The sequence below is a fragment of the Zonotrichia albicollis genome, chromosome 27 (assembly GCF_047830755.1).
Source record: "Zonotrichia albicollis isolate bZonAlb1 chromosome 27, bZonAlb1.hap1, whole genome shotgun sequence".
Lineage (NCBI taxonomy): Eukaryota > Metazoa > Chordata > Aves > Passeriformes > Passerellidae > Zonotrichia > Zonotrichia albicollis.
In genome coordinates, this window is record NC_133845.1 from 6,219,329 (window position 1) to 6,245,635 (window position 26,307).

A 26,307-nucleotide genomic window follows, 5' to 3' on the forward strand; every position below is an offset into this window, starting at 1 on the left:
CTTCTGCCTCCTTCTCCGCGTCCCTCTGCCGGCCAATGGCGGCGCCGCGGGAGCAGCACCGCGGAGCGCCTGCCCAATGGGAAGGTGCCGCCTGCTGAGCGACAGCCGCGCTGGCCAATGGCGGCGCGCGGGGGTGTTTAAACCGCGGCGGCAGTTGCGGGGCACAACGGAGCACCGGGAGCGGCGCGGCCGGGCCGGAGGTACCGAGGAGCGAGAGGGGTGGGGGGGTCCCAGCCCGTACAGCCTCAGCCATCCCCTCAGCGCTGCCTCACTGCGCTGGGGACGCTGAGCCCCCTCCCACTGCCCCCAAACCAGAACACACCACCGCTACGCTGGTTTTCTTGAGATTTATAAAAAATAGCACTGAAAAAACTTTTGTTTTTCAATTACAGTAATTTAAAAAAAGGGTGAAGCGTCTGCTGCCCCCGTGCAGAGGTGCCCCGTCACTCGGTGTCCATACAGATCCTCTTGGGCAGCTGCTCGGGGGCTCCGCTGCTGCCCCGCTTGCCCTCGGGGGGATCCCCGGCCCCGTTCCCCGGCAGCCCCGGGCCCTGGGGCGGCTCGATGCGGCCCCTCCGCACGAAGTGCTCGATCCGCGCCTCCAGCCCCTCGCACCGGGGCCGGGCCAGCAGGGGCTTGTAGGTGCGGGCTTGGACCCCTTCCACGAAGCCGCTGATCTGGCTGTGGAGCGGGGGCTGCAGTTCACCCCAGGGCACCAGGCTGCTCTCTGGACCTGTGACATCATGGAAAAACAACATTTAATTATCCCGTCCTTTCTTTTTCTTTTTTTTCTTTTTTAAAGCAGTTAATCCTCTGTAATTCCCAGAATCCCATAATGGTTGTGTTGGAATGGACCTTAAAGCTTATCTCGTTCCACCCCCTGCCATGGTCAGGGACACCTTCCGCCATCCCAGGTTGCTCCAAGCTCTGTCCAGCCTGGCCTTGGGCACTGCCGGGGATCCAGGGGCAGCCCCAGCTGCTCTGGGCACCCTGTGCCAGGGCCTGCCCACCCTCACAGGGAAGAATTTCCTCCCAATATCCCATCTAACCCTGCAGTCTGTCAGCGTGCATTTCAAGTTATTCCCCCCAGACTCCCTTTACCATTTCTGGTGGCCACGGGAGCAGCATCCAGGCCTGCCAACATGTCCCGGAGCACCTGGGTTTTGACAGCATGGCTGGCCCAGAGTTGCTGCAAGTGTGTCACGTTGAAGCCTTGCACCTCTGGGTCGTAGAGCCACTGCAGGTCTGGGAACTCGCAGTCGTACAGGACCAGGGGGAACTCAACCGCCATGCTGGAGACAAGGAGGAGGAACCACAAAAAGGCTCAAGAACAGTGGATCTGCCAAAACCAGCCCTAACCTTCACAGAACTTCCTTTCTGAGTAATAACTTAATTTTCACCAAATACCAAGGGGTACAGCTATCAAAACTTTGCTCAAGAGCAAGAAAAGAGAGATCCTTGTGGATACATTCCAGTGAGGCCACTGGCAGTTTGTTTCCATGCATGAGACTGCTTCATGTGCTGGCATGGCTTGCCAGCAGCACTCCAGGCACAGCTGTTGCTCTGAAGAACAGCCCACCATTGTGCTTTCCAGACCAATCCCTACCTGTACTGTGGTTTCCGGGGGTTCTTCTCCACATTCAGCAGCTCATCAATGACATCCGGGCTCTCCATGCCCTGGCCAATGAGGAAGAGCACGGCCATCATGCAGCGCACTTGGTGGTACAGGAACGCCTGTCCTGTCACCTCGAACTGGCACAGCCGGAAGGGATCCCGTGGCCTGGCCTCTCCTCCCCTGTCCACCCACGTCACTGTGGCGCTGAGGATTGTCCTCTGGAAGTTGAGCACCCCGTTGGCCACGTCCATCTTGCAGAGGTTGCGGAAGTCGTGGGTGCCCACGTAGCGCTGGGCCGCGCTGTCCATGAGCGCCACGTCCAGCTGGGCGCAGGGGAAGAAGTAGCGGTAGGTGCGGCTCAGGCAGCTGAAGCGGGCGCTGAACTCCGGCCCCACGGGCGCCCAGGCCAGCACGCGGATGTCGGGAGGCAGCACCCTGTTGAGGATGTGGGTGTAGCGGAGCTCCTCCTGCCGCCCCCCGGCCTCATGGCCGTTGAGCTGCTGCCCCTCCGGCAGGCTGGAGCGCAGATCCAGGGAGATCACCTGCAGAAATGAGGAAAGGCAGGATTAGAGCGCGGATGGATGGGCGCAGCGGCGCGTGGAGCCAAGTCTTCCCACACCTCTGGGAAATAAATCCAGGATCTCCTACAGATGAAGGTGGCTTCAGTCAGGCAATCCTGCCATGGCAGAGCTGCGAGTGCCTCTGAGGACCCGAGCAGATGCCACGGATTCCATTAATAAAACGGGAAAGTTGCAGGCTGCCTACGTAGCACAGTCTCGGAACGGCTTCATCTTTAGTCACGGGGTTGTAATGTGCTTTTTTTTTTTTTTTTTCTCAAGCTGGAGGTGATGACTTGAAGGCAGTAACAGCCTGGCTGGCCGGGAAGCCTGGTGTGGGAACAAGTTCATTCCCCCTGTGGGTGCCGTGTGCTGAAGTGGTGCAAGAGAAGGCACCAAATGCCCTGATTTCATGTAGCTCATCCTGTGAAGGGGAGCAGAGCAGCCATTTGAAGTTAAACCTACGCCAGCTTTGCTTTCTGTGCTGGGAGGGAAGAAAGGAGAACCAGCCCTGTGGTTGCCACCAAGGTTGCTCTCTCCCCAGCATCTCAGCCAGGCTTATGGCTCCATGCCTACCAAGCAGGCCAGCTTGCTTCCCTCCCTCCAGCTCCCACTCCCACGCTCCCTTCCGCTGGCTGCAGCTCCCCTCAGACCCTTCTGTGCAGGAATTCAGCTGCCTGATGCTGCAGGAAGTGAGCTGGTTCCTGGAGATTTGGGTTTTTGTAGGGTTGGCAAGTTAAATCAGCTGAGAGGGCCCTGCTGAGGGCAGGGCATCACCAGGCTATTGGGGAATCTGCAGCCTAAAACATGTTTTATCCTCCTAAAACAGGACCCTGGAAAACAACTAATATGGGGGGAAAATGGCACTAAAATGGATTCGAAGGCCTGAAATCATCATTGTACAGGCAGGAATCCATTGCCAGGTTCACTTCCAGGGTTGAGAACTGATGGCTTTAAGGAACAAATCCAAGCAGTAATCCCATCAGAACTCCATTCCCCCCCAAGGAAAACCGACAGGAACCCCCACTGAGGAGATGCTGAAGCCCCCACTGAGGAGATGCTGAAGCCCCCATTCAGGAGATGCTGACCTGCCCAAAAGCACTGACGCCCTTGTCCGTGCGTCCGCAGCGGTGGTAGTTGGACGTCTGTCTGTCATCCACCAGCCGTGTCTTCTTGAGGGCTTCAAAGAGCTTCTCCTCGATGGTGTTGGTGGTGTTCTCCTGGCTGGCAAAGCCCTGGTAGCCCCAGCCCAGGTAGGCGATGCGCAGTGCCACGTGTCTGCGGCTGTGGGCAGCGAAGTCAAAGGGCCGTTGTTGGCGTTTCCTGGCTTTCCCAGAGGCTGGAGGAGCCTCTCTCCTCCCAGCACCCTCTTTGTCCTCCTGGAGCTTCTCCTGCAGCCGCTTCACCTCCACTTCCAGCTCCTGCACCCTCCTCAGGAGCTGCTCATGGTCAGTAGCTTTGCTCTCCTCGGCCATAGCCACCACTTGGAGCGTCAGTTTGTTGCTGGTGGATGCTTGGTGTCTGCAGGGAAAGAAAAAAATGGTGGATTTGCATTTTTATGTGGTTTTTATTAGATCTCTAGGCTTTTCCTGCAAAATAACTGCTACCAACAGAGTCAGTCTTTACTGTCTGAGCCCCTTGGTGTTCCCAGGGGAGCACAGACAGGGCAGGGCCTCTGGTGCTTAGCTCGGGCAGCTTCATTTCACTCAAATCTCTTTTTTTGGGCTTTTCAATCACTCCTCTTCCCCCAGCTGATGGGATCTGCTCCGTCAGCAGCAGCACGTTCGCGGCGAGCCGTCACGGAGCCCTTGTCGTTTTCACACCTGCATCCCCGCTGCAGACAGCGCGCTGACGGCTGCCACTCATCCCGCCCCGCCATCTGCTCCCAACTTGCGGCTTTTCAAATTGCCTTAAAGAGATCCCAAACCTGTGCTGAGAGTGGAATCTGTGTCTGGATCCCTTTTTGTCACAGGGCTGGAGGTTTACTATCACCAGACTCATAAATGAGCATCTGAACACACTGCACTGAGCCCTTCCCTCCTCTGGAAGTAAAACAACCTCTTGGATGTCTCTTGATTAAATTATGACTCAATATTGTGGGTTTAGAAGCAGAGGTACAAGGAAAGACCATTAATCTCTCACCCAGTGCGTGGAACCTGCCCTCTGTTTTTCCATGAGCACTTAATTCATCACATAATTCATTTTAGTGTAGTTTTCTAGCAGGAATTTAGGGGTTGTGTTTGTATTACTGTAGGGAAGAGCCTTCTGCTGGCAGCAGGAGGTTTAGCAGTGCACTGAGGACACCCCCAACCTAAATCAACACCCCTGAACCCAAAAACCTGAGCATCAGAACCCCTTTGACATCTTTAGCCAACCTGAATGTACTGCAGTAAATTAACCCTGGTTTCTTTTTCTGCAGAATCCACCCAGTTTGGTGGGAACCATGGAGAAGGTGCGAAGAGCAGAGCGCAGGGAGCAGCTGGCAGCTGATCTGAGCCCGCAGAGCTCCTGGCAGGGATACAGCGACATGCCATCGTGTTTCCAGGATGATCCCTATGCTGAGTCATCCATCCTTTCTGGCACACAGTCAGACCTTCCCATGGATCAGAGGGAAGCGAGGAGGCTGGTGATGAAGAGGAAGGTGCTGAGGCACAGACCTGATGGAAGGGTGGAGGTCTCCGAAGAGTCACCGAGCATCAAGTCAGATATAAACACCTGTCCATGGAACCTGGGGCATTCCAGGACTTACATGGAAGACGCCATCTCCGAAGGGGGAACAGAGACCACCAGCGGCAACTTGGAGGACTTCCTGCACTATGAGGATGATGAGTGGTTCCTTGAGGACAGGCCTTACTCTCTCCTGGGGGATTTTGGGAGCAACACTGCATCCGAGCGCGCCATGCCCCCCGAGCGATTGCCCGTGGTGCCCGCTTACATTGCTCCTCAGGCTGAGAGAGTGAGGAGAACTGACCCGGTGGCCAGGCTCAATGCGTACAGGCAGGACTGGCAAAGGTTCCGCTTTCCCGGGCAGGATTCCCACCAGGGCCTGCGCTGGGCCATGCGGACGCAGATGCTGCAGTCGGGGCTGCCGCGCCAGGTGCAGAAACGCCTCGTGCCCAACACGTACGAGGTGCCCACGACGAAGAAGCGCGACTCGCTGCGCTTCGGCGTGCGCTACGACCTGGCCCACTGCAACATGCCCCGCCGGAACACCACCTCCTAGAGCCACAGCCCCGCTGCTTGCTTCTCCTCAACATCCTCCCTAGGCTGGAAAATCCCCCGGTGCACTTCAAGCAGCTTAAGTTTTGGTGTGGAGGAGGTTTTCTTTGCAATGTCTCAGCAGTATCTTTCTCAATAAAGCATTTGCAAAGATTCCTTATTGTTCTGTAGGTTCATCAGAAACACTACAGGCAACATCCATTATTCCAGACTTATCTCTGCATCACCTAACTCTGCTGTCTTTGCCTTATTTTACCTCATCTTTAAAATAAAGGAGCTTTAGGATGGAAGCAAGGTATTATTAGCACTACTAGTAGTGTTATTACTATTCCTAGTGTTAATTTTCTTTCCAAGATATGGGAATGGACTGAAAAGGTGGCAGTTCTGGTGCAGGAAAGGGTCCTCGAAAGCTCAGTGAGATGGTTGGAAAAGGGAGCAGGATGATGGGAAGCATGTGACAGCTGCAGCCTGGAATTCCGTGTCCAGCCTCCCCTGAACCTCACTGGGAGGTGATCCCAGATGGGGGACAAAGAAGCTTGAGGACCCGGCTGTTGCCCCACAGTGAAGGGGTTCTGGCATCTTGGGGGACATTCCAGCTTGGAGGTCCCTGAATCTCCAGCACCCTGTGGATTCTCATCCATCTGTGAAGGTGTCTTTGTGCCCCAGAACCCTTGATACCCTCCCCAAACTCTTATAGGGGACAGCACCCCAATCCTACAGCCTCCCTGTTCCTTCAGCACCCAAGGGCCCCTTCCCTCCCCTCTCAGAGCCTGTGAGGTCCCTGACTGCAGCAGGGCCCCTTCCTGCTCTACAGGGTCCCTGTCCTCCAACTCCCCAGGGACCCCACCATGCCCACTATAGGGCAGTCTCTATTCCCCAGAGACACCCAAAACCTTATGGGGCCCAGTGCTGGCCCCATGTAGGATCCCTCTGTGCAACTGGGGACCCTCGCTGCCCTATGGGGTCCCTGTTCATCTCCATCACCTTGGGGACACCTCCTTCCCTCTTGGTGTCCCAGGACTCAGCATCCTACGGGGAGGGGAACACAGCCCCCAACCCCTGTTGGAGACAGGGACCCTCCCTCTCCATGGTCCCCAGCTCCGCAGGGTTTCCCAGCAGCCTGTGCCACACAGGAGCCCCCCAGACCTTCCAGGGACGAGAGCTGGCACCGTGCGGAGTCCCGTGTGCTGCCGGGGCCCCTCCCCGCCCTGCGAGGAGCCGGTGCCCAGCTCCCCAAGCACGCCCTCCCAGCGCGGGCCCCGCTCCCCGGGCCGTACCCGCTCCCGCCGCTCCGGTGCCGGATGTCCCCGCCCCATCCGGCGGCCCGGCACTGTGGGACGGCTCCATGGCGGGGGCGGAGCGCGGGCTGCGCGGGCTCGGCCCGGCGGGCGGCGGCCCCGGCCCGGGCTGCCCATGGCATGGGGCCGCTCCGCGCCGCTCCGGCTCCCGCTGCCCCGGGCTGCGCTGGCCCGAGCGGCCCGGCCGGGGCACGGCCCGCGGGCTCGGCCTGCTCCCCGCGGCCCCCGCGCCGCCCGCGCCCCGGCCCGAGCCGGAGGACGAGGAGAGAGGTGGGTCCGGAGGGGATCGCGGTGCCCGCCGAGCGCGGAGCGACCCCGCGGGGTCCCGAGGGACCGGCGGCCCACGGCACTGAGCCGTAATTGAATCAAGAGGGTGTTGAATCGAGAGGAGGGAAGGGCTCAGTGCAGTGCGTTTAGATGCTCATTTATGAGTATGGTGATAGTAAGTCTGGAATAATGGATGTTGCCTGCAGTGTTTCTAGTGAACCCTCAGAACAATAAGATATCCTCTGGGGAGAGAAGAGGATTCTCATTACAAGCCCCTTGTAAACGAAAACACAAGAAGTTCCCCCTCAGCATGAGGAAGAACTTATTGACATGGAGAGTGGCAGAGAGCTGGGACGGGCTGCCCAGGGAGGTCCTGGATTCTCCCTCCTTTGGGACATTCCAGACCTACAGGAACACGTTCTGTGTCACCTCCATTTGACCCTTCCTTGGAAGCAGTTTGGACTGAATAATTTCCTGAGATTCCTCCCAACCCTAATGATTCTGTGATTCCGTTTGTTTTATTTACGGAGTTGCTGCTTTTCCCAGTGCCGCTGGCTGAGCTGTCACTGATGAACAAGTTGATCCACACGTCCCTGGTGGAGTCCCAGCAGCACGTGGAGATCCTGCAGCGAGACCCCAGCTCCCCACTCTTTTCCATCAAGACCTTTGAGGAGCTGCCCCTGTGAGTTGCTACAGCCCCCAGCCCCACCATGCTCCAGCACACCAGCCTCCTTCACAGGGTGCTTTGTTTCCACAGGAAGAAGGAGCTCCTGCAGGGGGTTTACATGATGGGCTTCAACAGACCATCCAAAATCCAGGAGCAGGCGCTGCCCCTCATGCTGGCTTACCCGTGAGTAGGAAGGGGTGAGGCGGCTGAGCCCCGGCACCTCACAGCATCCCAGCACCCGACCCCTGCATTGCACTAAGCTGCTTTTGCCTTGCAGGCCCCAAAATCTGATTGCCCAGAGCCAGTCAGGGACAGGGAAAACAGCAGCTTTTGTCTTGGCCATGTTGAGCAGAGCCAGTGCCAGCGAGAAATACCCGCAGGTAACGCAGGACAGGGCGAGCAGCTGCAGGAGGGGGTGGCCCAGGCGCCCAGGACGCTGCCAGGGGCAGAGCTCTGGGCTTTGTCCCAGTTCTGTGTGACTTTACCCACTGGAGTGGGGTGATAAACCACCAGGGCCCAGTGGCAGGTAGGACCAAAGGCACAGTGCCCACCTCAGGATTGCCAGAGTGGATCAATCCAGGCTTCAGTTACCCTGGAATTTAGGTTTTGAGGAGCAGCTGCAGACACTGCTGGTTTCTGGCGGTCAGATACTCCCGGTCTCCTCTCTGGGTGCAGAACCAGCTTTGCCAGCAGTTTCCAGCCATGTCAGATCTCCTTTTGTATGTATGGACAGTGTGACTGAACTAGGGCACAGGAACAAGCTGCACCACGCTTCTGAGAGATGCATTTCCTTCCCTTGGCTGGAGCTGGGAGCACAGCCCAGCTCCTGAGCCTCCAGCCATGCCGTGCTGCCCCATGCCCTGTCCCCCAGTGCTGTGGGATGCTCCTGAGCTCCTCTGCCCCATCCTGGGCCTGACAGCTCCTTCCTCTGCTCTCCTGCCAGTGCCTGTGCCTGGCTCCCACCTACGAGCTGGCCCTGCAGATCGGGCAGGTGGTGCGCGCCATTGGCAAGTTCTGCACGGACATCAAGGTGAACTACGCTGTCCGGGGAAACCGAGGTGAGCCCAGCCCAGCTGCCAGCCCTGCTGCAGAAACAGGGAGGGGGGTACAGGGATCCTCTCTTAGAGCCTGGAGCTACCAGGGACTGCCCAGACATCCATGAAGGGCAATAACATAGTGTCTGTCCCCTCCCCTGCTGAGGAGGCTTTCCATCATCACTGGCTGCTTGCAGACTCCCCTTTCCCATATGGGGGTGGTTCTCATGCCCCAGGGCTGTAGGGAAGTGTCATGATGACCCCTTGAAGGCATCACTGAGCAGCCAGAGTCTGAGCAAGCAAGGAGAGCTCCGTGCCTGGAGGCAGCCAAATAAATCCTTTTGTCCCCTTGCAGTTCTGAAGGGCACAGTGCTGGAGGAGCAGATCATCATCGGAACACCGGGCACCACCCTGGACTGGTGCTTCAAACAACGCATCCTGGACCTGACAAAGATCTCCTTGTTCGTGCTGGATGAGGCTGACATCATGATCGACACGCAGGGCCTCTCCTGTCAGAGCATCCGCATCCACAGGTGAGGATTGCTGAGAGCTGCTGCCCTGGTTCCCTGCTTTCCCTTCTCTCCTGTAGCTTTAAAGGAGTCTGTTACCAAAGGGCTGTGAGAGTGTGCCCATGGTCCCAAAGAGGCTTGTCCACAAGTCTGTCTTTCTGTACAGCTGCGTGCACTGGACACACAGGAAGACATTTCACCTTGTTTAGCTTTCCTTTGAGCTGTTACAGGTCTTGTATTCACTCACAGAACCACAGAATGGCCACAATTGAAAGGGACATAAAGCCCATCTTGTTCCCACCCTTTCCCATTGACTGGGACACCTTCCATTAGACCAGGTTGCTCAGAGCTCCATCCAGCTTGGCCTGGAACACTTCCAGGGATCCAGGGGCAGCCACAGCTGCTCTGGACAACCTATGCCAGGGCCTCACCATCCTCACAGGGAAGAACTTCCTCCTAACTTCTAAACCTGTTCTGTTTTAGTGTGAAGCCATTCCCCCCCTTTTCCTGTCACTATAGACTCTTGTAAAAAGTCTCTCTCCATCTTTCTTGTCAGCCATCTTTGCTTCCCTTTCCATTGAAGGCAACACAAAATCAGTTTAAATTTGGGTTTCTGTCCTTTGCCTGGGACAAAGGGGCTGACAGAGCTTTTTCCCTCTCTCAGGGCTCTTCCCAAGAGCTGCCAAGTGCTGCTGTTCTCAGCCACGTACAAGGAGCCCGTGCGGGCCTTTGCTGAGCGGATCATCCCCGACCCCATCGTGATCAAGCTGCGGGAGGAGGAGCTCACCCTGAGCAACATCAGGCAGTACTTCATGGTGTGCCAGAGCTCAGACGAGCAGTACAAGGCCCTCTGCAACCTCTATGGCAGCTTCACCATCGGTCAGGTCATGATCTTCTGCCAGGTAAGGGGCCTGCCTGGGAGAGCCCTGTCCCATTGGGAATAGCTGGAATGGGTCATTTTACAGTGTGGGCACAGTAAAGACAAGACCCCCAGAACAAAGGAGCAGACCCCAGTGGAGTGTTGAAAACTGCCATGAGCTCCCTCAGAAGGGGCAGGGCACTCTGGAGAGGGAGCTGTTGGCCTCAGCCTGTCCCCGTGTGTGCAGACCAGGAGGATGGCAGACTGGCTGTCGGGGAAGATGAGCCGGGACGGGCACCAAGTGGCCATCCTGACAGCAGAGCTGACGGTGGTGCAGCGGGCCAGCGTCATCCAGCGCTTCCGTGAGGGCAAGGAGAAGGTCCTGATCGCCACCAACGTCTGTGCCAGAGGTACCCTGGCCAACCCAGCGCCCCTCTGATGGCCCAAAACGCGCCAGGCCGTGGGCCTGAGCAGCAGATCCCGTGGGACGAGGTATCCCAAGAGGATCCTCTCCCTCTGTTGCAGGCATTGATGTGCAGCAGGTGACCACGGTGGTGAACTTTGGGCTGCCCATGGATCAGGACGGCGAGCCGGACTTTGAGACGTACCTGCACCGCATCGGGCGGGCCGGGCGCTTCGGGCACCGCGGCATCGCCTTCAGCGTGGTGCAGAGGGAGACCGTGCCCCTCGTGCACAAGATTGAGGAGTATTTCCGTGAGTATCCCTGACCGTGCTCACAAGGGTTGGCAGGTGGAGAGAGAGGCGAGAATGTTGATGCCATGATCAGAAGGCTTGATTTATTATTTGATGATGTATATATATTACATTATGTCTATACTAAAAGGAATAGAAAGAGAAGTTCTCAGGAGGCTAGCTAAGTTAAGAATAGAAAATAATGATAACAAAAGAGCTCTCTCCCACTCTGTCTCAGAGAGAGCTCGGTCCTTTATTGGCCATTAATTGTAAACATCCAAGATGGGCCAATCACAGGTGCACCTGTTGCATCCCACAGCAGCAGATAACCATTGCTTACATTCTTTTTCTGGGGCTTCAGCTTCCCAGAAGGGAAAATCCCAAAGAAAGGATTTTTATGAAAAGATGTCTGCGACAAGTATCAACATGGATCTGCTGCTCCCAGAGGCAGGGCTGGGACTGGGATCCCCTCCATCAAATTTCTGTACAGCTGCATGCACTGGACACGCAGGAGACATTTCACCTTGTTTAGCTTTCCTTTGAGCTGTTACAGGCTCAGATTGACTCACAGAACCATAGAATAGCCTCAATTAGAAGGGACCTTAAAGCCCATCTCGTTCCTACCCTTTCCCATTTGCAGGGACACCTTCCATTAGACCAGGTTGCTCAGAGCTCCATCCAGCTTGGCCTTGAACACTTCCAGGGATTATTCCCTGTTGGCAAATAGTCCTTGTTGGGCTGCTCCTCTCCACAGGGCTCATCTCACTGGGAATGGGTGACAGATACAGCTTTTAGGGTGATTTTTGCTCCCCAGCAGGCAAATCTCCCCAGAAGCAGCCCTGGAGGTTGTGTGCAACTTGCAGGGGGTGTTACCAGTACCCAGGATGCCTCAGCACCTTCTTTTTTTCCCTCTTTCAGGCATTTTTTCTGCCTTTCCTTGCAAGCGTTTGTCCCAGGGGACCTGGTGCCTCAGCTCAGCTCAGCCTGGCTGTGGGAGAGGGGATGGCAGCTGTGGAAATCTTTCCTGAGTGGAAATTGATTGTCAAGAGGATTTTCATGGGATTTGCCAGATGCCAGGGCTGCACTGATGGTTTTTTGAATCCCAGTGCAGTTTTCTCTGTGATTTTTAGAGGAAAGAAGGTTATAGAAGCCTTCTGATGGGCAGGACACTGTGTCCCTTCCACATCTCCAGCCTCAGAGCCACTCAGCCCTCTTGGTTCTTTCCAATGTCCACCTGTCCTTGGAACCTGGAGTGAGCCTGGGGCAGACACCAGGCAGAGGAGACACGAGGCACACATTCTGGCAGAGATTGTTGCTGTGGGGTAGCAGCTGTGAGCAGCTGGAACATCTGGCATGTGGATGAGCCCAACCACAGCCATGGGCAGCAGGAGCCAGTGTGAGGATGAACCCCCAGCGATCTGACTTGTGCTTTTCATGTTGTGGTGTTGCAGTTGGAGGGTGCAGACCCTCCCTGTCCTGCGTGGCTGTGGAGGTGGGAACAGGGAGTGGGGGCACATCAGGGGCTGAGCTCTGTGCTGCTGCTGCCCTGATCATTTCCCCTCCTGCTTTGTCCCAGCTGATTTCCCTGCTGACCCCATTTCCCCATGTGACCGTGTTCACAGGGGTCTTAGGATGAGGGAAGAGATGAGGATCTGACTCCATGTTTCAGAAAGCTGATTTATTATTTTATTATATGTATTATGTTAAAACTATACTAAAATAATAGAAGAAAGGATTTCATCAGGCGGCTAGCTAAGAATAGAAGAAGAATGATAACAAAAGCTTGTCTTGGACAGAGAGTCCGAGCCAGCTGACTGTGATTGGCCATTAATTAGAAACAACCCCATGAGACCAATCACAGATCCACTGTTGCATTCCACAGCAGCAGATAACCATTGTTTGCATTTTGTTCCTGAGGCCTCTCAGCTTCTCAGGAAGAAAAATCCTAAGGAAAGGATTTCTCATAAAAGATGTCTGACACCCCTGCACTTTCCCAGCTGGTTTCCCAGCTGCAGTGAGCACTCAGGAGCTTCCCAGCTGGCGTGGGGCACTCAGGTGGCACAGACAGTGCTCAGGGGAGCGAGCTCTGCACTCACATCCCACAACTGCTCTTTCCTTCCTACAGAGACCACGATCAAGCAGCTGGATCCCTACGACATGGACGAGCTGGAGAAGCTTGCAGCTGAGTGAGGAGCAGGGATTCGTTCTCCCAAATCCAAGTTGTAGTTCTAAACAGGAGGAAAAGTTACAGGGGAAGACTTCCCGGTTCTCTTGTATTCTGAAGCTGTTGAGTTCTGTTGTGTTGCCTGAGGAGAGGCTGGAGCGAACCTTGTCTCGCTAGGTGGCAGCAGGAATCCACTGCTGCCGTCCAGATCCCGGGGCAAAATCCGAGTGTTCAGGGTCCCGGCAGTGCAGGAGAGAGGTTGGACCCCCGGGCGTTCCAGAATCCAAGTGTTCAGGATCCCATCGGTGAGAGAGAGAGGTTGGGCCCCAGGGGTCTGAAACCCAAATGTTCGGGGTCGCAGCAGTGTGAGGACAGAAGTTGGACTCAGGAAGTGGGCTGTGTTTGTGCCTTTGTTAATCTTTAATAAATGAAATTGTTTGTAATCACCAGGGTGGCTCCTTCTTTACCAAAATTCTCTGAAATATATCAGCCCTTGCAGGTGAGGTTTCATTAGGTCAGTGTTGACAATGGTGTCATTTATTGGGTTGGCTACTGCACCCTGCTCTCCTCATCCAGATTTCTATCCAAACCCAACCTGGACAGGCACAAAAGGTGACCAAAACGTGGTGAGAGGGCAGCCAGAGGTGGAAGCAGGACCTGGTGGTAGCAGGAGAGTGCCTGGCCCTGGCTCTGCAGTTCCCTGCTGGCAGCTTTAACCCTCTGAGGCATTTCAAGCCTCCTTGTGGACAGTACACACATTTAGTATTAACAGTGTGGTTCTGGTAATTCTAATTAAAGGATCTGTGAGGGAGATGGGAGATGCATGATAGTTTTCCAGGCTCTGCTGGGTGTTCCCTGATCCCCCTCACCACGTGCACCCCCAAATCCCCCCTGGCTTGCTCCAGCCCCCCGGCATTGCGTTACGGCACAGCCGCCCCTATCAATGTTTGATGGTCTGGGGCGTTGCAGACAGTGGGAGATGAAATATCAAACCTTGCTCCTTGCCTGGCTTCCCCAGCTCCAAACCCCCCAGCTTTGATCACAGGGGAGTGGCAGTTTATTTTCCCATCCTTTAGCCAAAAAAATACTGTGTGTGGAGGAGAGAATACTCGGATTAAATTCTCACATGGGGGGAATGCAAGGATGCTGCCATTGCCACAGCAAGTGCGCCGCTCCTCAGCCCTGAGATTGCAGGGGCCCCGGCAGCAGTGGCGTCGGGTTCCCCCTGTGCTGGCAGGTTGATAAATAATTAACAGTTAATCAGGGCTGGGCTTAATTACCCGGGGGTAACCGGAGAGCAGGTCGTGCCGGAGAGCGCAGCCCTGCTTCGGCGTGCGGTGCTGGACATGGCGCCATGGAGCGTGGCCGGGCACCGCCGCCGCCGTGGAGGGGGCCCTGGATCCTGGTGCTGCTGCCGGCGCTGGCGGGGGGTGAGCACCGACCTGTCCCTGCATTTCCCGGGTGGGGGCGAGCAGGGCCCTGACGGAGGCGCTGCCCCGGGCAGGGCAGCCGCTGGCGGCCGGCGAGGCGGCCTACGAGGAGTGGCGGGCGACGGGCGTGCGAGGCCGGGCCGTGGAGCTGAGCTGTGGGCCCGCGGCCGCGGCCCCGCCGGCCGTGGTGTTCTGGAGCTTCACGCCGCAGGGAGAGGGGCTCCCGCGGGCCGTGGCCGTGGGCTCGGGCAGGGAGGTGGCCATGGCCCCCGGCACGGGGACGCTGGGCCGGGTGACGCTGCGCAACGGGACGCTGGAGCTGCGGGAGCTGCGCGTGGCCGCCCAGGGCCGCTTCCTCTGCCAGGGGCTCTTCCCAGAGCGGGGCCGGCTCCGTGTGGGCTATGCCGCCGTCCTCCTGCGTGTCCTGGGTAAGTGCCTGGCTGTGGCCAACATGGGGGGACCTGCTGGCCAGCAGCAGCCAGCATCACACTCTCCTAGATCGTGGTCAAGCCCAGCCCCTTGCCCAGTGGCCAACAGAGCCATCCCTAGCCAACAAAGGGCTCCACAAGTCCATGAAGTGTAGCACAAGCCAGCAAAGTGCCCCACCAGCCAATGCAGAGTCCCACTAGTCAGCATGGTGGTTCACTAGCAACTGTAGTACCTCATTCACCAAGCAGGCACCCCACTAGTTAGTGGAACACCCTACTTGCCAATGTGGACTGCCACTAGCCAGCAAAGCATCCGACAAGCCAACATAACACACCACTAGCCAATATAGCATCCCATCAGCCAAGGTTGCTCAACACAAGCCAACATAGCGCTCATCAGCCAGCCCAGAGCTCACCATCAGCCACCAAACCTCCTTTGCCTCCTAGTGTAGCTCCCTGCGAGCCAACATAGCAGCCCACTAAGCCACCCTCATTTCCTTGCCCTGGCTACCCAAGCATCCCACCCCAAAGTGGTCCCAGTAGCTCCCCCAGCTAACAGCCATGCCCACAGCCAGGGTGCCCCTCACCAGCCTGCAGGTGTCCTCACTACCATTCCATTGGCTGCTATGGCACTTCATGGCCAAACAGTCCATCTGGGTGGGGGGCATGCGTGTGCACCGGGGCATTCTGCAGTCTGTGGGGCCGCTCACACTCGGTGCCCCCAGTGCCCGTGTCCAAGCCCTTCGTGCGGCCGACGGCGGCGGCGGCAGCGGAGGGGGCGGCCGTGGCCCTGACGTGCACCGTGCGGGAGGGGACGGAGCCGCTGAGCTTCTCCTGGCAGCACCAGGAGCCCCGGGGGGGTCCCTCCATGACCCCTGCGGGGCTGGGGGGCTCCAGGGCGGAGCTGCAGCTGACACCCGCCAACCGCAGCCACACGGGCTGGTACATCTGCACCGCGAGCAACGAGGTCAACAACCGCAGCAGCGACCCCGTCTACCTGGACATCGTCTGTGAGTGCCCTGGGTGCCACCCACCTCGGGGGGCCTCAGCCACCAGCTGGGGGGCATCCATTGCATCTTCAGGGCTGGGGCCATCCATGGCATCTTCAGGGCTGGGGCCATCCAGGGCATCTTCAGGGCGGGTGCCATCCATGGCATCTTCAGGGCTGGGGCCATCCAGGGCATCTTCAGGGCGGGTGCCATCCATGGCATCTTCAGGGCTGGTGCCATCCATGGCATGTCTGTGGCCACCACAATGCTCTGTGGTTTGCCCATGGCCACTGAGCACGCTGCCACCATGGTATGTCCATAGCTATCATGGAACATCCATGGACATCATGTGTCCTGCCACCATGATGCCTCAGTGGCCACCGCTATGTCTCTGTGGCCACCAGGGTATGGCTTCTTTTTGCTTTGATGTATTCATGGCCATCACTGGCATAATGCCTCTCCAGCCACCATGGCCACTGTGTGTCTTGGTGTGCTCACAGCCCTCATGGTGCACCCTTTCTAAGGAGGCTTTGCTGCCCTTCCCACCAGTGGTTGGAAGCCCAGGGAGGGCTGTGTCCCCTCGGTGGGGCTGTCCCTGCCTGAAGGGCCCCGTGTCCCCGCAGATGGCCCCGATGAGCCGGCCATCCGTGTGGAGCCCTTCTCCCCAGAGCAGGGGGGCTTCTCGGCGGGCGAGCGGGAGGACGTGGTGCTGAGCTGCCTGGCTCCCTCCAACCCCCCCAGCCGCTATGTCTGGCTGCACAACGGCTCCCAGGTGCACGTCGGCCAGACCTACGTGATCACCGCCATCGCCCGTGCCCAGGCGGGCACTTACACCTGCCTGGCCGAGAACAGCCACCTGCAGACGCGCACCCAGGCCACCATCGTCCTCACTGTGTACTGTGAGTAACCCCGGGGGGGCCTGGGTCCCCACAGGGTGAGCCGGACCAGCGCAGCTCCCTGGTGAGGATGTGGGAGGGAGGGTGGGGCTGGGGGAGCGCACGCTGCCCCCCAGTGCCCGTGGTCTCCTGCAGATCCGCCCGCCGGGAGCCCCAGCTGCTCCGCCCTGGCCTCCCATGACCAGCGGGACGTGGCCCTGCGGTGCCGCTGGCTGGGGGGCTTCCCCCCGGCCCGGCTGCGCTGGGTGGGCCCCCAGGAGGAGGAAGAGGGGTTGATGGGGACCAGCTTTTCCATGGCCACCAGGATCCAGGCAGGGGCAGCCACCAGGAACGGCAGCTCCTTCTCCTGCCTGGCCTCCCACCCCGCGCTGCCACTGGGGGCTGCCTGTGGGACCACCCTGTGTGAGTGACAGTGGGCCCACTGCCCCCCAGCCCCCTTTGTGACCCCCTGGTGTCACAGCAGAGCTGCAGGGACCCCGTGCCGTGGCCAAACCACGGATGGGCACTGCCTTTCCTGGGACCTTCAGCACATCCAGCTTGCTCCAAAACGGGGACGCTGTGGCGCGGCCGGGATTGCCGAACCCCCCTCACCCTGGGGTGGGGGTATCTCCTTTTTGGGGTGCCTTGGCCCAGCGTGCAGTGCCCCGCTCCGACAGCGCTCCGTCCCGCAGGGGTCCCGTCGGGCAGCCCCAGCTGCGCGGCGGCGGCCACCAAGGGTGACGAGTTCGTGATGCTGCGGTGCCGCTGGGACGGGGGCGCGCCGCTCGTCACCCTGCGCTGGCGGGACAGCGCGGGCCGGACCCTGGGCGACCCCGCGCCCTCCACGGCCGTGCTGGTGCTGAGCACCGACGGCAGCCTGGGCGGCCGCGAGTTCGTCTGCGAGGCCGCGCACCCGCTGCGGGCCGCTGCCGCCCAGTGCCGCCTGCGGCTGGGTAAGCCAGACCGGTCCCCTCCGTGCCACCGTGCCACGGAGCGGTGGCACTGCCGGCCGACAGTGTCCTCCCCTTGTCGCCGAGCAGAGGTCCCCGAGCTGCAGGCGGAGAGCGAGGTGGCGGTGCTGGAGGGCGGCGAGGCGCAGCTGGCGTGCCGGCAGCGGGGCAGCAGTGCCAGCCTCGGTGCCACGGTGGCTTGGTACGACCCAAAGGAGCGGGAGGTGACACCGGGGCTGGCCAAGTACCAGCTGGAGCAGGGAGAAGAGTGGGTCAACCTCACGGTGCGGGATGCCGAGTGGCCGGGGGACAGCGGGATCTACCGCTGCACCGCCACCAATGCCGTGGGCACCGCCAGCCTCCCCGTCCGCCTCCGCGTGGACCGTGAGTCCTGGGAAGGGCAGGGGTGGGTTGGGGTATCAAGAGTGGCCTGGGGGCATCGAGCCCCTCCTGCCGGGCGCCATCTCGCCGCAGGGTACCCAGCCCCGCCCAATGTCACCATCAGTAAGCTGCGGTACACGCGGGCGCGCACCGAGGTGCGGCTGGAGTGGCGGACGCAGGGCGCCGGCAACCTCACCGGCTTCGTGGTGCAGCGGCGCCGAACCAAGAAACCCCTCCGGGAGAGCGCCAGCCCCTGGGAAACGGCGGCCGGCGACATCGAGCCGCACTCCCGCGACCGGCGCCTGGGGGGGCTGGACCCCGCGGTGCTCTATGCTTTCCGCGTCCTGGCCGTCAACCACCGCACGGCCGGGCACCCCTCCGAGGTGCAGACGCCAGGTGAAGCGGGCAGGGCTGCTCCGTGGGGGCAGAGCGAGGGTTGAGTGGAGCAGGGCAGCGTTTCCATCGCGGTGGAGCTGAGGAGCCGAGTGTGAGCAGCCGTCAGCAGGTTTCAGGCACAGGCTCGCACCTCGCCGGGCCCTTTTGGGCTCTGCCCGTCCCTGCTGCCTGCCATGTTCGCTCTGCTCTCTTCCAGCCGAGCCTCCCTTCGAGGCCTACCCGGCGGTGACGGGGGCGGCGGTGGCCGGGATGCTGGTGGCCAGCGCAGCGTCGCTGCTGGCCGTGCGCTGCATCGCCCGCCACAGGGACACCCTCCCGCGTGAGTGCGGGGGCTGCTCGGGGCCGCAGCCCGGCCCTCGGCCCCCGAACCTCACACCCATCTCCCTCCGCAGGGCTGCACGAGCTGCTGTTCCGCACGTGAGTGCCCAAAGCCTCTGTGCCACCGCCCGTGCCCGACCCCTCTGTGCCACCGCCCGTGCCCGACCCCTCTGTGCCACCGCCCGTGCCCGGGCACCAGCGAGCCCCCCGTGTCCCCTCAGGGCCGGGACCGGAGAGCAGGAGCCCGTGGGCACAGCGGAGGACGCTGAGGCAGCCGCAGGCGGCGAGGAGGAAGCAGGGCCAGCCCAGGGAGACTCGAGTGCCCCCGGTGCAGCAGCGGGAGCCGAGGCAGCACCAGCACAGGGAGAGCCGAGTGACCCGGGCACGGCAGCAGGTACTGGGGCGGGCTGGGGGCAGAGCCACCTGCCCGGCTGAACCAGCACCCACCTGCCCTGATGAACCGGCACCCACCTGCCCGGCTGAACCAGCACCCACCTGCCCGGCTGAACCAGAACCCATCCACCCTGCTGAGCTGGCACCCACCTGCCCTGATGAACCGGCACCCACCTGCCCTGACCCAGCATCCACTGCCCCACTGAACCAGTGCCCACCTGCCCCTCTGAGCCAGCACCCACTGCCCTGCTGACTCAGCACCCACTACCCCTCTGAACCAGCACCCATCCATCCACTGACCCAGCACCCACCTGCCCTGCCGACCCAGCACCCATCCAACCCTCTACTCCAGCACCCACTGCCCCACTGAACAAGCACCCCCCTGTCCCGCTGAACCAGTGCCCACCTGCCCTGCCAACCCAGCACCCATCCACCCTGCTGACCCAGCACCCATCCACCCTGCTGACCCAGCGCCCACCCGTGGCTCCTGCACCCCTCGCAGAGCCGCTCTCAGCAGCACCAGGCAGCACGGATGACCCAGTTAATGTCACCATCACCGTGACAGCGACACCGTGACCACTCCTCATTTCCCTGTCCTGCTCTCTCCCGCACCACGGGACGGCAGCACCCACCTGTGCTCCATTCCTGCACCCGGCTCAGCCCCTCCGGCTCAGCCCCGGGGCTGCAGTTACTGCTGGAGCTAAAATAAATATTTAGGCTACAGTAAATAGTTTCTCACCGATGGCAGGAAAAAAGGCCGAGGGCCGAAGCGCCGCTCTCAGCCCCAGGGCCGGCATCGACTGGGGATGCTGCCTGGGGACTGTGCTGAGCTTTCTGAGGTACAAGAACAGCCACAAAGCTTTTTGTGGGAAGGGGCCTCATCTTCACCCCCAGGCTCCCCAGTTTCAGGCCAAACCACAGGAGGTTAAAAATAGTGACTGGAGATGGTTTTTCCCGCATTGGTGCAAGCACAAAGGGAAGCAGGGTCCAAGGGAAGTGTCAGGCAGATCCCAGCTTTCCTGAGTCCTCATCCTCTGCTGTGTGTGGAGACAAGGGCACCTTGGGCCATTTTCTCCTGTATTTGGTTAATAATAACCCATTGGGAAGTATCAAGCCACACAAACCAACGCTGATCAGTGCCCACAGAGTATCAGTCCCCACATCAGCCATAAAGCAGCATTGATCCCTTTATCAAACCACTCCCAGAAATACAAACCCCACCCAAACCTCCTGCAAAACCATCATTTCCAAACACAGAACATTCCAAAGGGATATAACAGCTTCTCTGGAAAACAGAGCATCTTTATCTGACACACCCACAACACAGGGGAGGTTTAAGCAAAGTTGTTTAAAACCATGGTTCAATTTCAGTGTTTGGGGAAAACAAAGCAGCCACAGTTAAATCCCAGCCACTCGTGGGCCAGTCTCTGTGGGAAAAGGGGAAAGCCTTGCAGCAGATCCTGCAAAAGGAAAATCCAGGCTGGGAGGATGAGATAAACAAAAAGGGAGGAGGGAGATTTGTGATGGCTCTGGGGTTTGTGGCAGCCAAAGCCCATGGGTGTGAAGTCCATGGTGTGCAAAGAACTTTGGAATAAGGCAGCTCTACCTGGGAGGAGGCACAACCCTAAAAAAAGGGCAAAAGAATAAACAGAACCACAAATAATGCAATAGAGAAGGCTTTAGGGACAGCTCACTGTGGTCTTCAATTACCTGAAGTAGGAAGGAGATTGATTTCTTATACAAGCAGATATACAGGACAAGGGAGAATGGTTTTCCACAGCCAGAGAGAAGGTTTAGATGGGATATTGGGAATAAATTCTTCCCTTTGAGGGTGGTGAGGCCCTGGCACAGGGTACCCAGAGAAGCTGTGGCTGTCCCAGTCTTGGAAGTGCCCAAGGCCAGGGTGAATGGGGTTTGGAGCAGCCTGGGATGGTGGAAGGTGTCCTTACCCATGGCAGGGGTGGAATGGGATGAGCTTTAAGGTCTCTCCCAAACCAAACTGTTCTGGATTCTATGAAATATAAAAACCCCATCCCAACACTCAGAGCAGCCCATGGAGCTGCTGCTACCAAAGCAGATCTCAAGGGCTTCCTCCTCACACAGACACCACTCCCCAAACCCTGTGGCTGCTGGAGCTGCAGCAGCAGCCCTGAGCTCCCCAGGGCTTTGGAGAGCTGCAGCCAGGCTGGCACAGCTCCCTGCCTTCCCCACTGGCCAGGGACACGCTGCTCTGGGCTGCAGGTGTCACCCTGGGGTGGCCATCTCTGTAAATTGTGCTTCATTTCTGGGGCTTTGCACTGTGACTCGTGGCAGGGGGAGGGAGTGCTTTGCAAGCACTGGTTTGGTTTATTTTCTGGGATTAAATTGGGAAAGGAAAAAACACCCAGCCAAGCCCTGCAGTTAAGGTTGCAGCACCTCCATTGTGCTGTGTCCAGGATGGGCAGGTTCCTCACGGTGCCCAGGGCTGCTGGCAGCTGTTTCACCAGGACTGGTTTTGTTTCAGAGCTACCCAAGCTGTTAGTAATCCCTCAAACTGGATTTTGTCTTCTGTGAGTGGGAAAGTGAGACAGGCTGGATTTCCACTTGTACTTCTGCAGAAGGGTTACTGAGCACCTGAAGGCACAGTCAGTGACTCAAGTTCTGCTTCAAGCTGCACAGGACAGACTCAACCAAGGCCCATTTTCCTTACTGATCTTCTTATTTCTTCATCAGGATCTTCCCAGAGAAAGCAAGAGAGGCCAGGAGGTGTTCATGGAAAGGAAGGTTGAAGTGCCATGTCACTGAGCTGCCAGGGAGGTGGCAGCTGTTGGTCATTTCAGACCTGCTTAAATCCCTCTCTTGGGCTCCCCAGAAGTGCTCGTCCCACTGGTAAACTGCCATGGAAACACACTCCACATTTCCCATCCTCATTCTTTATATTATTACAATTCTTTTTTATACACATAACCAGGCTAGTTTTGTGGTGTGTGTGGGGGAAGAAAAAAAAAAAAACAACAAAAAAAGGGATTTCAAGGCATAAATAATATAAAAAGGCAACCATTTTGAAACCAAGATACATTCATATGACACTACTACAAAAAATAAATAGTGACTCTCTCTGTTATAATTAACATCCCCCCGTGACTCCCTTTCAGCGGTGCAGTTCCTGGCCTTGAGTGGGGACACGGTCACTGCCTCAGGTTTCCTGCAGCTGCAGCTGACAAAGGTCCCCAGAACCATTTAGGGTGACTCTGGATGAACTCCATCCTGGTTTTTCCTTACAGTCCTTGGAAAGAGGCTGAAGAATGAGGGGACTCCAACTCAAAATGTGGTTCGACGTTTCTGAGTGCAGGAAGCTGCTGCCTGCAAAGCAAGAGCAGGGCACGTAGTTGGGTTGGGTTTTTCAGATTTTCTGTCAGTTTAACAGAACCACATGCCCCAAAAACTCTTTAATTCCAGCGGGTGATGCTCTTTGGGCTCAGGTTCATTCCCACCATAGCAGGAACAAACACAGGGCTCTATCCCAGCACAGCACCTGTATGGAACAGCTCAGAGGAGGTTCCAGCCCTGGAATAATAAAACCTGCTGTGAGCTGAACACAGCTATGAAATAATGCTGAACCTTTAGGATTCATTAGCACGTGGTCACAATTCACAAAACTGCTGCATTCACCCTAAATCAGCAACAGCTCCAGGCATTTGGTGGAAATGGGTCAGTGAGGAGTTCATGGCATCAAGGCCACACTCCTGATCTGGCACTCAGCCCCAAAAACTCTTTCATTCCAGTGGGTGATGCTCTTTGGCTCAGGCTCATTCCCACCATACCAGGCACAAGCACAGGGCTTTATCCCAGCACAGCACCTGTATGGAACAGCTCAGAGGAGGTTCCAGCCCTGGAATAATAAAACCTGCTCTGAGATGGCTGCTGCTGAAAACAGCTATGAAATAATGCTGAACCTTTAGGATTCCTTAGCACGTGGTCACAATTCACAAAACTGCTGCATTCACCCCAAATCAGCAGCAGCTCCAGGCATGTGGTGGAAATGGGTCAGTGAGGAGTTCGTGGCACCAAGGCCACACTCCTGATCTGGCACAGCCTGCCAGAGCTGCGTCCACCTGAACCTCCCTTCCCTTCCTGCCTGGGGGAGCTGCCTGATTTCAGCCCACAAGCAGCAATGATTCCAGGGTGGGACGAGGAACAGGTTCTCTTTCCACCAACAGAGACGGGTCCCTCCCTGTGCCAGCTCCTGCCTCCAGGGCGGCTCTGCGACGCTTGTGTCCTGTGCCAGGGCCACTGGGTGTGCTGTGAGTGCAGCATCCATCAGTCACAGCCTCCTTATGTGTCAATGAGCCCTTTCTAGAGGCATCAATCACAAGGGCATGACAGGAGCAGGCGCTGGAGCAGCACTGCTCCCACTTTCCATGATGGGAAAGGTGGGACACTTCACCTTCCTCCAAGCCTGCTCTTACAGGTGTTTAATTCCTGGCTTTTCTGCAGTAAATGAAGCTCCCTACAGAACACTCCCAGCCTCCCAGGCAGGGATATCCCCTGAGGGTGCCTCACCGTCCATGCAATCCAGGGAGAGCCGCTGGCCGATGCGCTCCCGGCAGCAGGGACGCTGCGCCGGGGGCTGCTCCGCGCTCTCCTCCTGCTCCTGCTCCTGCTGCAGCTCCAGCCCGGCGCTGCACTCGGGGCCGCCCGGGGCCAGGCACATGGCCACCATCACATGGGGGCTCAGCGGCTTCATCTCCACGCCCTCCTGCTGGAAAGGGGCTCCCAGGGGCACCACGGGCAGCGTGCTGCTGCCGAAAGTGCCGTTGGTTTTGGTGAAACACCTGCGGGAGGGACAGAGGGCAACGTTACTCAGAGCGGCTTCTTCTCCCCTTCCTTCTTCCCTCCCCAGCTTTTAAATGTTTTACCATATCAACGATCAGAGCATTTGTCAAATCAGTTTTAAATATATCTGTGGAGCGATTCTGACATTAAGAAAAGGATTGAGTGTTTTTTTTTTCTCCCAGCAGACAGCTGAAAACATTCAAAACACGCTCAGTTCCTTCCCCCATCAACTGAGACCCAATGACCTGACTTGTGAGTCCATTTCTCCATCAAAGCAATTCCATAAAACATGTTTTCACTGCCAAGATAAAGAGCTCAAACTTGAAACCCAAGCAGCACACTTAGGTACCTTGAAAAATAAATACTAAGTGTTATTGGAGTGAATGCAAATTAGAAAAATAGATGCAATATAACAAATTTAACCCCCCCTGTTCTGCTGTGTAAGTCAGACTGTGGCCCTCTAATACCTGTGTAAAGCTGTGGCACTGAAGTTAAAGTGCTGAATCAATTGTTACAGCTGAGGTATTTAAGCTATAAACAAAAAGAGCAGGACTTGCAGCACGAGGGAAAAAGGGAAAACACCTCACGTTTGCAGCCCCGTGAACAATGTAGCCTCAGGGAACATTTATAGAAACAATTCCTACATAACAAAGCCATAACTACCCAAAAAATAAAAGGTTCACTTGTGCAGCTACCACAAATTTTGAGAAACTACACATCAAGATGCTCCTTGTTATGTGGTGCAAGACAGAGATGGATCTGCAGATAAATGCATGGAAATAAGGATGGAAAGTGTTCACAGCCTCCAGTGACACCCCAAAATGCTTCTGTGAAAGCTGAACAAGCTCCAGGTCTTTATGTGCTGGTGCAGATACAACTCTGAGCATCCTTTCTCTTTTTTCTGACCAGATGTACACCCATCTCTCCTGCTTTGCTCACAGGATCAGCCCAGTGCACTTGCTATCCATCATCCCTGGGGCTCTCTAAGAGTGCATTTGGAAATACAAAAATGCATCTCTGGGACCTGCCTGCTCAGCAAAGAGCACTGGGTGCTGCTCCAGACTGATTCTGGCCCAAACCTGAGCAGAGCAGATGAAAAATTGCTGAAAATGAGGAAAGATGGGCTGGGACAGCAGCAGTGCAGGGCAGCAGAGCTGACACTGACAGCAGCCCAGCACTGAGCTCAGAAGGGTTTCAAACCAGGACATGTTAAGCTTGGCAGTCTCAGTTTAGTCCTGCCCATGTCCCACAAATCATTTTTATGCCACTAAAAAAGTCATGGCAACAAGGCAAACCATCACACTGGAGGCTGCTGTCCTACAGCCCTGCCTAGAGCCTCAGCTCACACCTGAAACCTGATCAAAACCTGGGATCAATACTGCCAGAACTGAAAGGGCAACAAAACACCCAACAACACAAATAAACCTGTCAGAGGAGGAGCTGTAATGAGCTTTCCCTCAGGCAGATTCTTCACCTGCAAAGCCAGAACAGGACAAATGGGCTCCCTCTGGAGCCTGCTCCCCTCCCAAAAGCTGTGAGGATGGAGCAGCACTAAGCTTCAACCTTCACTCTCCTATTTTGTCCTCCCACTCCTGTAACTGCCTCCAAAATCATTATTCCAAGTACCAAAATACCACAGAAGCCACTGGAGAATCCACATGAAACACATCTGGTCCTCAAACAAATCCATTTATTAGTTTGCCTTTCTCCCCACAGAGGTTTTGACTGCACTCACTTATTATTTAGGAAAAAAAAAGCTCAGAGAAACCCATCTAAATGTTTGGGTTTGCATGTTTTGGGGGTTTCTTCTTAAAGATACAGGGGTCAGTGAAGTTCTCTGTGTTATTGTAAGAGCTTGAAGGATGTTTCAACAGCAGTTCAGCCTTCTAAGCTTCAATAACCACATTTTGATGGAAACTAGCCATGGGGATAACCAGAGCAGAGTGTGGAGGAGGAGTGATGTAAAATCCCTGCTGGGAAAACACATCTTCTGTCAATTCTTAATTCTGAAATCCTGCTAAACTATAACCTAAAAAAAAATCATAATTTAGATGAAAAGGCTGGAAAAACAAACTGATGTTCCTACATCTGTATTGTGTATTTCAGTTTTCTGATCAAAATAGAGTGAATTTGCAAAGGAGAGAGATCTGCAAAAGTGTAAATTCCTCTGCCAACGTCAGGTATCTTGAGAGCTTTAGCACAAAGGCACAAGAGGAGAAAAAAGATCAGTTCTCAATCCTGTCAACCACAGGCTTTGTCCACAACAGCAAAGTGGGTCTCCAGTTTTCAGCAGCTTCTCCCTCTGGCAAGGCTCCATGAGAAGTTATGAGGGATAAAGTGCTAATTTAAACAGAAGACCCAGGGATTTCAGCACTGAAATAATAAAACCTGCTCTGAGATGGCTGTTGCTGAAAACAGCTATGAAATAATGCTGAACCTTTAGGATTCAT

At 56.8% G+C, this 26,307-nt stretch overlaps 5 protein-coding genes across 9 annotated transcripts in view; 3 read left to right on the top strand and 2 right to left on the bottom strand.

The window, feature by feature from the left end:
* The first annotated feature begins 17 nt into the window (after positions 1-17).
* HYLS1 (HYLS1 centriolar and ciliogenesis associated) lies at positions 18-5,546 on the top strand. Its single transcript, XM_074527752.1, has 2 exons — positions 18-200; positions 4,592-5,546. The coding sequence occupies exon 2, from the start codon at positions 4,616-4,618 to the stop codon at positions 5,393-5,395; it is 780 nt and encodes a 259-aa protein (XP_074383853.1). The 5' UTR covers positions 18-200; positions 4,592-4,615; the 3' UTR covers positions 5,396-5,546.
* PUS3 (pseudouridine synthase 3) lies at positions 254-6,655 on the bottom strand. Of its 2 annotated transcripts, none has more exons than XM_074559673.1 (5): positions 6,538-6,655; positions 3,261-3,693; positions 1,607-2,157; positions 1,102-1,292; positions 254-733 (listed from the first exon to the last, which is right to left on the bottom strand). In XM_074559673.1, exons 2-5 carry the CDS (start codon positions 3,645-3,647, stop codon positions 444-446), a joined length of 1,419 nt encoding a protein of 472 aa, XP_074415774.1. In that variant the 5' UTR covers positions 3,648-3,693; positions 6,538-6,655; the 3' UTR covers positions 254-443. The 2 variants fall into 2 exon arrangements, with proteins under 2 accessions (XP_074415774.1, XP_074415773.1); XM_074559672.1 differs by lacking the exon at positions 6,538-6,655 and adding an exon at positions 4,548-4,689.
* A 51-nt stretch (positions 6,656-6,706) lies between these two features.
* On the top strand, positions 6,707-13,325 carry DDX25 (DEAD-box helicase 25). 2 transcript variants are annotated; one of them, XR_012583895.1, is made up of 11 exons: positions 6,707-6,959; positions 7,503-7,638; positions 7,714-7,806; positions 7,901-8,003; positions 8,567-8,681; positions 9,013-9,190; positions 9,831-10,068; positions 10,273-10,435; positions 10,551-10,739; positions 11,637-12,114; positions 12,844-13,325. XR_012583895.1 is itself a non-coding variant. In XM_005494928.4 (10 exons), exons 1-10 carry the CDS (start codon positions 6,737-6,739, stop codon positions 12,906-12,908), a joined length of 1,503 nt encoding a protein of 500 aa, XP_005494985.2. In that variant the 5' UTR covers positions 6,710-6,736; the 3' UTR covers positions 12,909-13,325. The 2 variants fall into 2 exon arrangements, 1 of the variants encoding a protein (XP_005494985.2); XM_005494928.4 differs by lacking the exon at positions 11,637-12,114 and having other exon boundaries at positions 6,710-6,959.
* A 911-nt stretch (positions 13,326-14,236) lies between these two features.
* Positions 14,237-20,214, top strand: VSIG10L2 (V-set and immunoglobulin domain containing 10 like 2). Its single transcript, XM_074559405.1, has 11 exons — positions 14,237-14,312; positions 14,387-14,740; positions 15,466-15,750; positions 16,353-16,628; positions 16,761-17,027; positions 17,297-17,938; positions 18,029-18,331; positions 18,528-18,650; positions 18,724-18,748; positions 18,871-19,043; positions 19,545-20,214. Exons 1-11 carry the CDS (start codon positions 14,237-14,239, stop codon positions 19,616-19,618), a joined length of 2,598 nt encoding a protein of 865 aa, XP_074415506.1. The 3' UTR covers positions 19,619-20,214.
* The window catches only part of CDON (cell adhesion associated, oncogene regulated), a 61,222-nt gene continuing 55,126 nt past the window's right edge, over positions 20,212-26,307 (bottom strand). For all 3 annotated transcript variants that reach the window (XM_074559665.1, XM_074559664.1, XM_074559666.1), the window contains 2 exons: positions 23,585-23,856; positions 20,212-22,384 (listed from right to left, as the gene is read on the bottom strand). In XM_074559665.1, the coding sequence (XP_074415766.1) occupies positions 22,218-22,384; positions 23,585-23,856 (439 nt within the window). In that variant the 3' untranslated portion in view covers positions 20,212-22,217. The remainder of the gene's footprint in view (positions 22,385-23,584; positions 23,857-26,307) is intronic.

What these genes read in the sequence shown, in the direction of transcription:
- PUS3 (XM_074559673.1), bottom strand. Translation starts at nt 3,647, where the DNA reads ATGGCCGAGGAGAGCAAAGCTACTGACCATGAGCAGCTCCTGAGGAGG. An exon ending in GCGTCAGTGCTTTTGGGCAG is followed by an intron (nt 2,158 to 3,260) that starts GTCAGCATCTCC and finishes TCATTTCTGCAG; the next exon opens with GTGATCTCCCTGGATCTGCG. An exon ending in CCCCGGAAACCACAGTACAG is followed by an intron (nt 1,293 to 1,606) that starts GTAGGGATTGGT and finishes CCTTGTCTCCAG; the next exon opens with CATGGCGGTTGAGTTCCCCC.
- HYLS1 (XM_074527752.1), top strand. Translation starts at nt 4,616, where the DNA reads ATGGAGAAGGTGCGAAGAGCAGAGCGCAGGGAGCAGCTGGCAGCTGAT.
- DDX25 (XM_005494928.4), top strand. Translation starts at nt 6,737, where the DNA reads ATGGCGGGGGCGGAGCGCGGGCTGCGCGGGCTCGGCCCGGCGGGCGGC. An exon ending in ACCTTTGAGGAGCTGCCCCT is followed by an intron (nt 7,639 to 7,713) that starts GTGAGTTGCTAC and finishes TTGTTTCCACAG; the next exon opens with GAAGAAGGAGCTCCTGCAGG. An exon ending in CACCAACGTCTGTGCCAGAG is followed by an intron (nt 10,436 to 10,550) that starts GTACCCTGGCCA and finishes CCTCTGTTGCAG; the next exon opens with GCATTGATGTGCAGCAGGTG.
- VSIG10L2 (XM_074559405.1), top strand. Translation starts at nt 14,237, where the DNA reads ATGGAGCGTGGCCGGGCACCGCCGCCGCCGTGGAGGGGGCCCTGGATC. An exon ending in GCTGCCGGCGCTGGCGGGGG is followed by an intron (nt 14,313 to 14,386) that starts GTGAGCACCGAC and finishes TGCCCCGGGCAG; the next exon opens with GGCAGCCGCTGGCGGCCGGC. An exon ending in CACGAGCTGCTGTTCCGCAC is followed by an intron (nt 18,749 to 18,870) that starts GTGAGTGCCCAA and finishes GTGTCCCCTCAG; the next exon opens with GGCCGGGACCGGAGAGCAGG.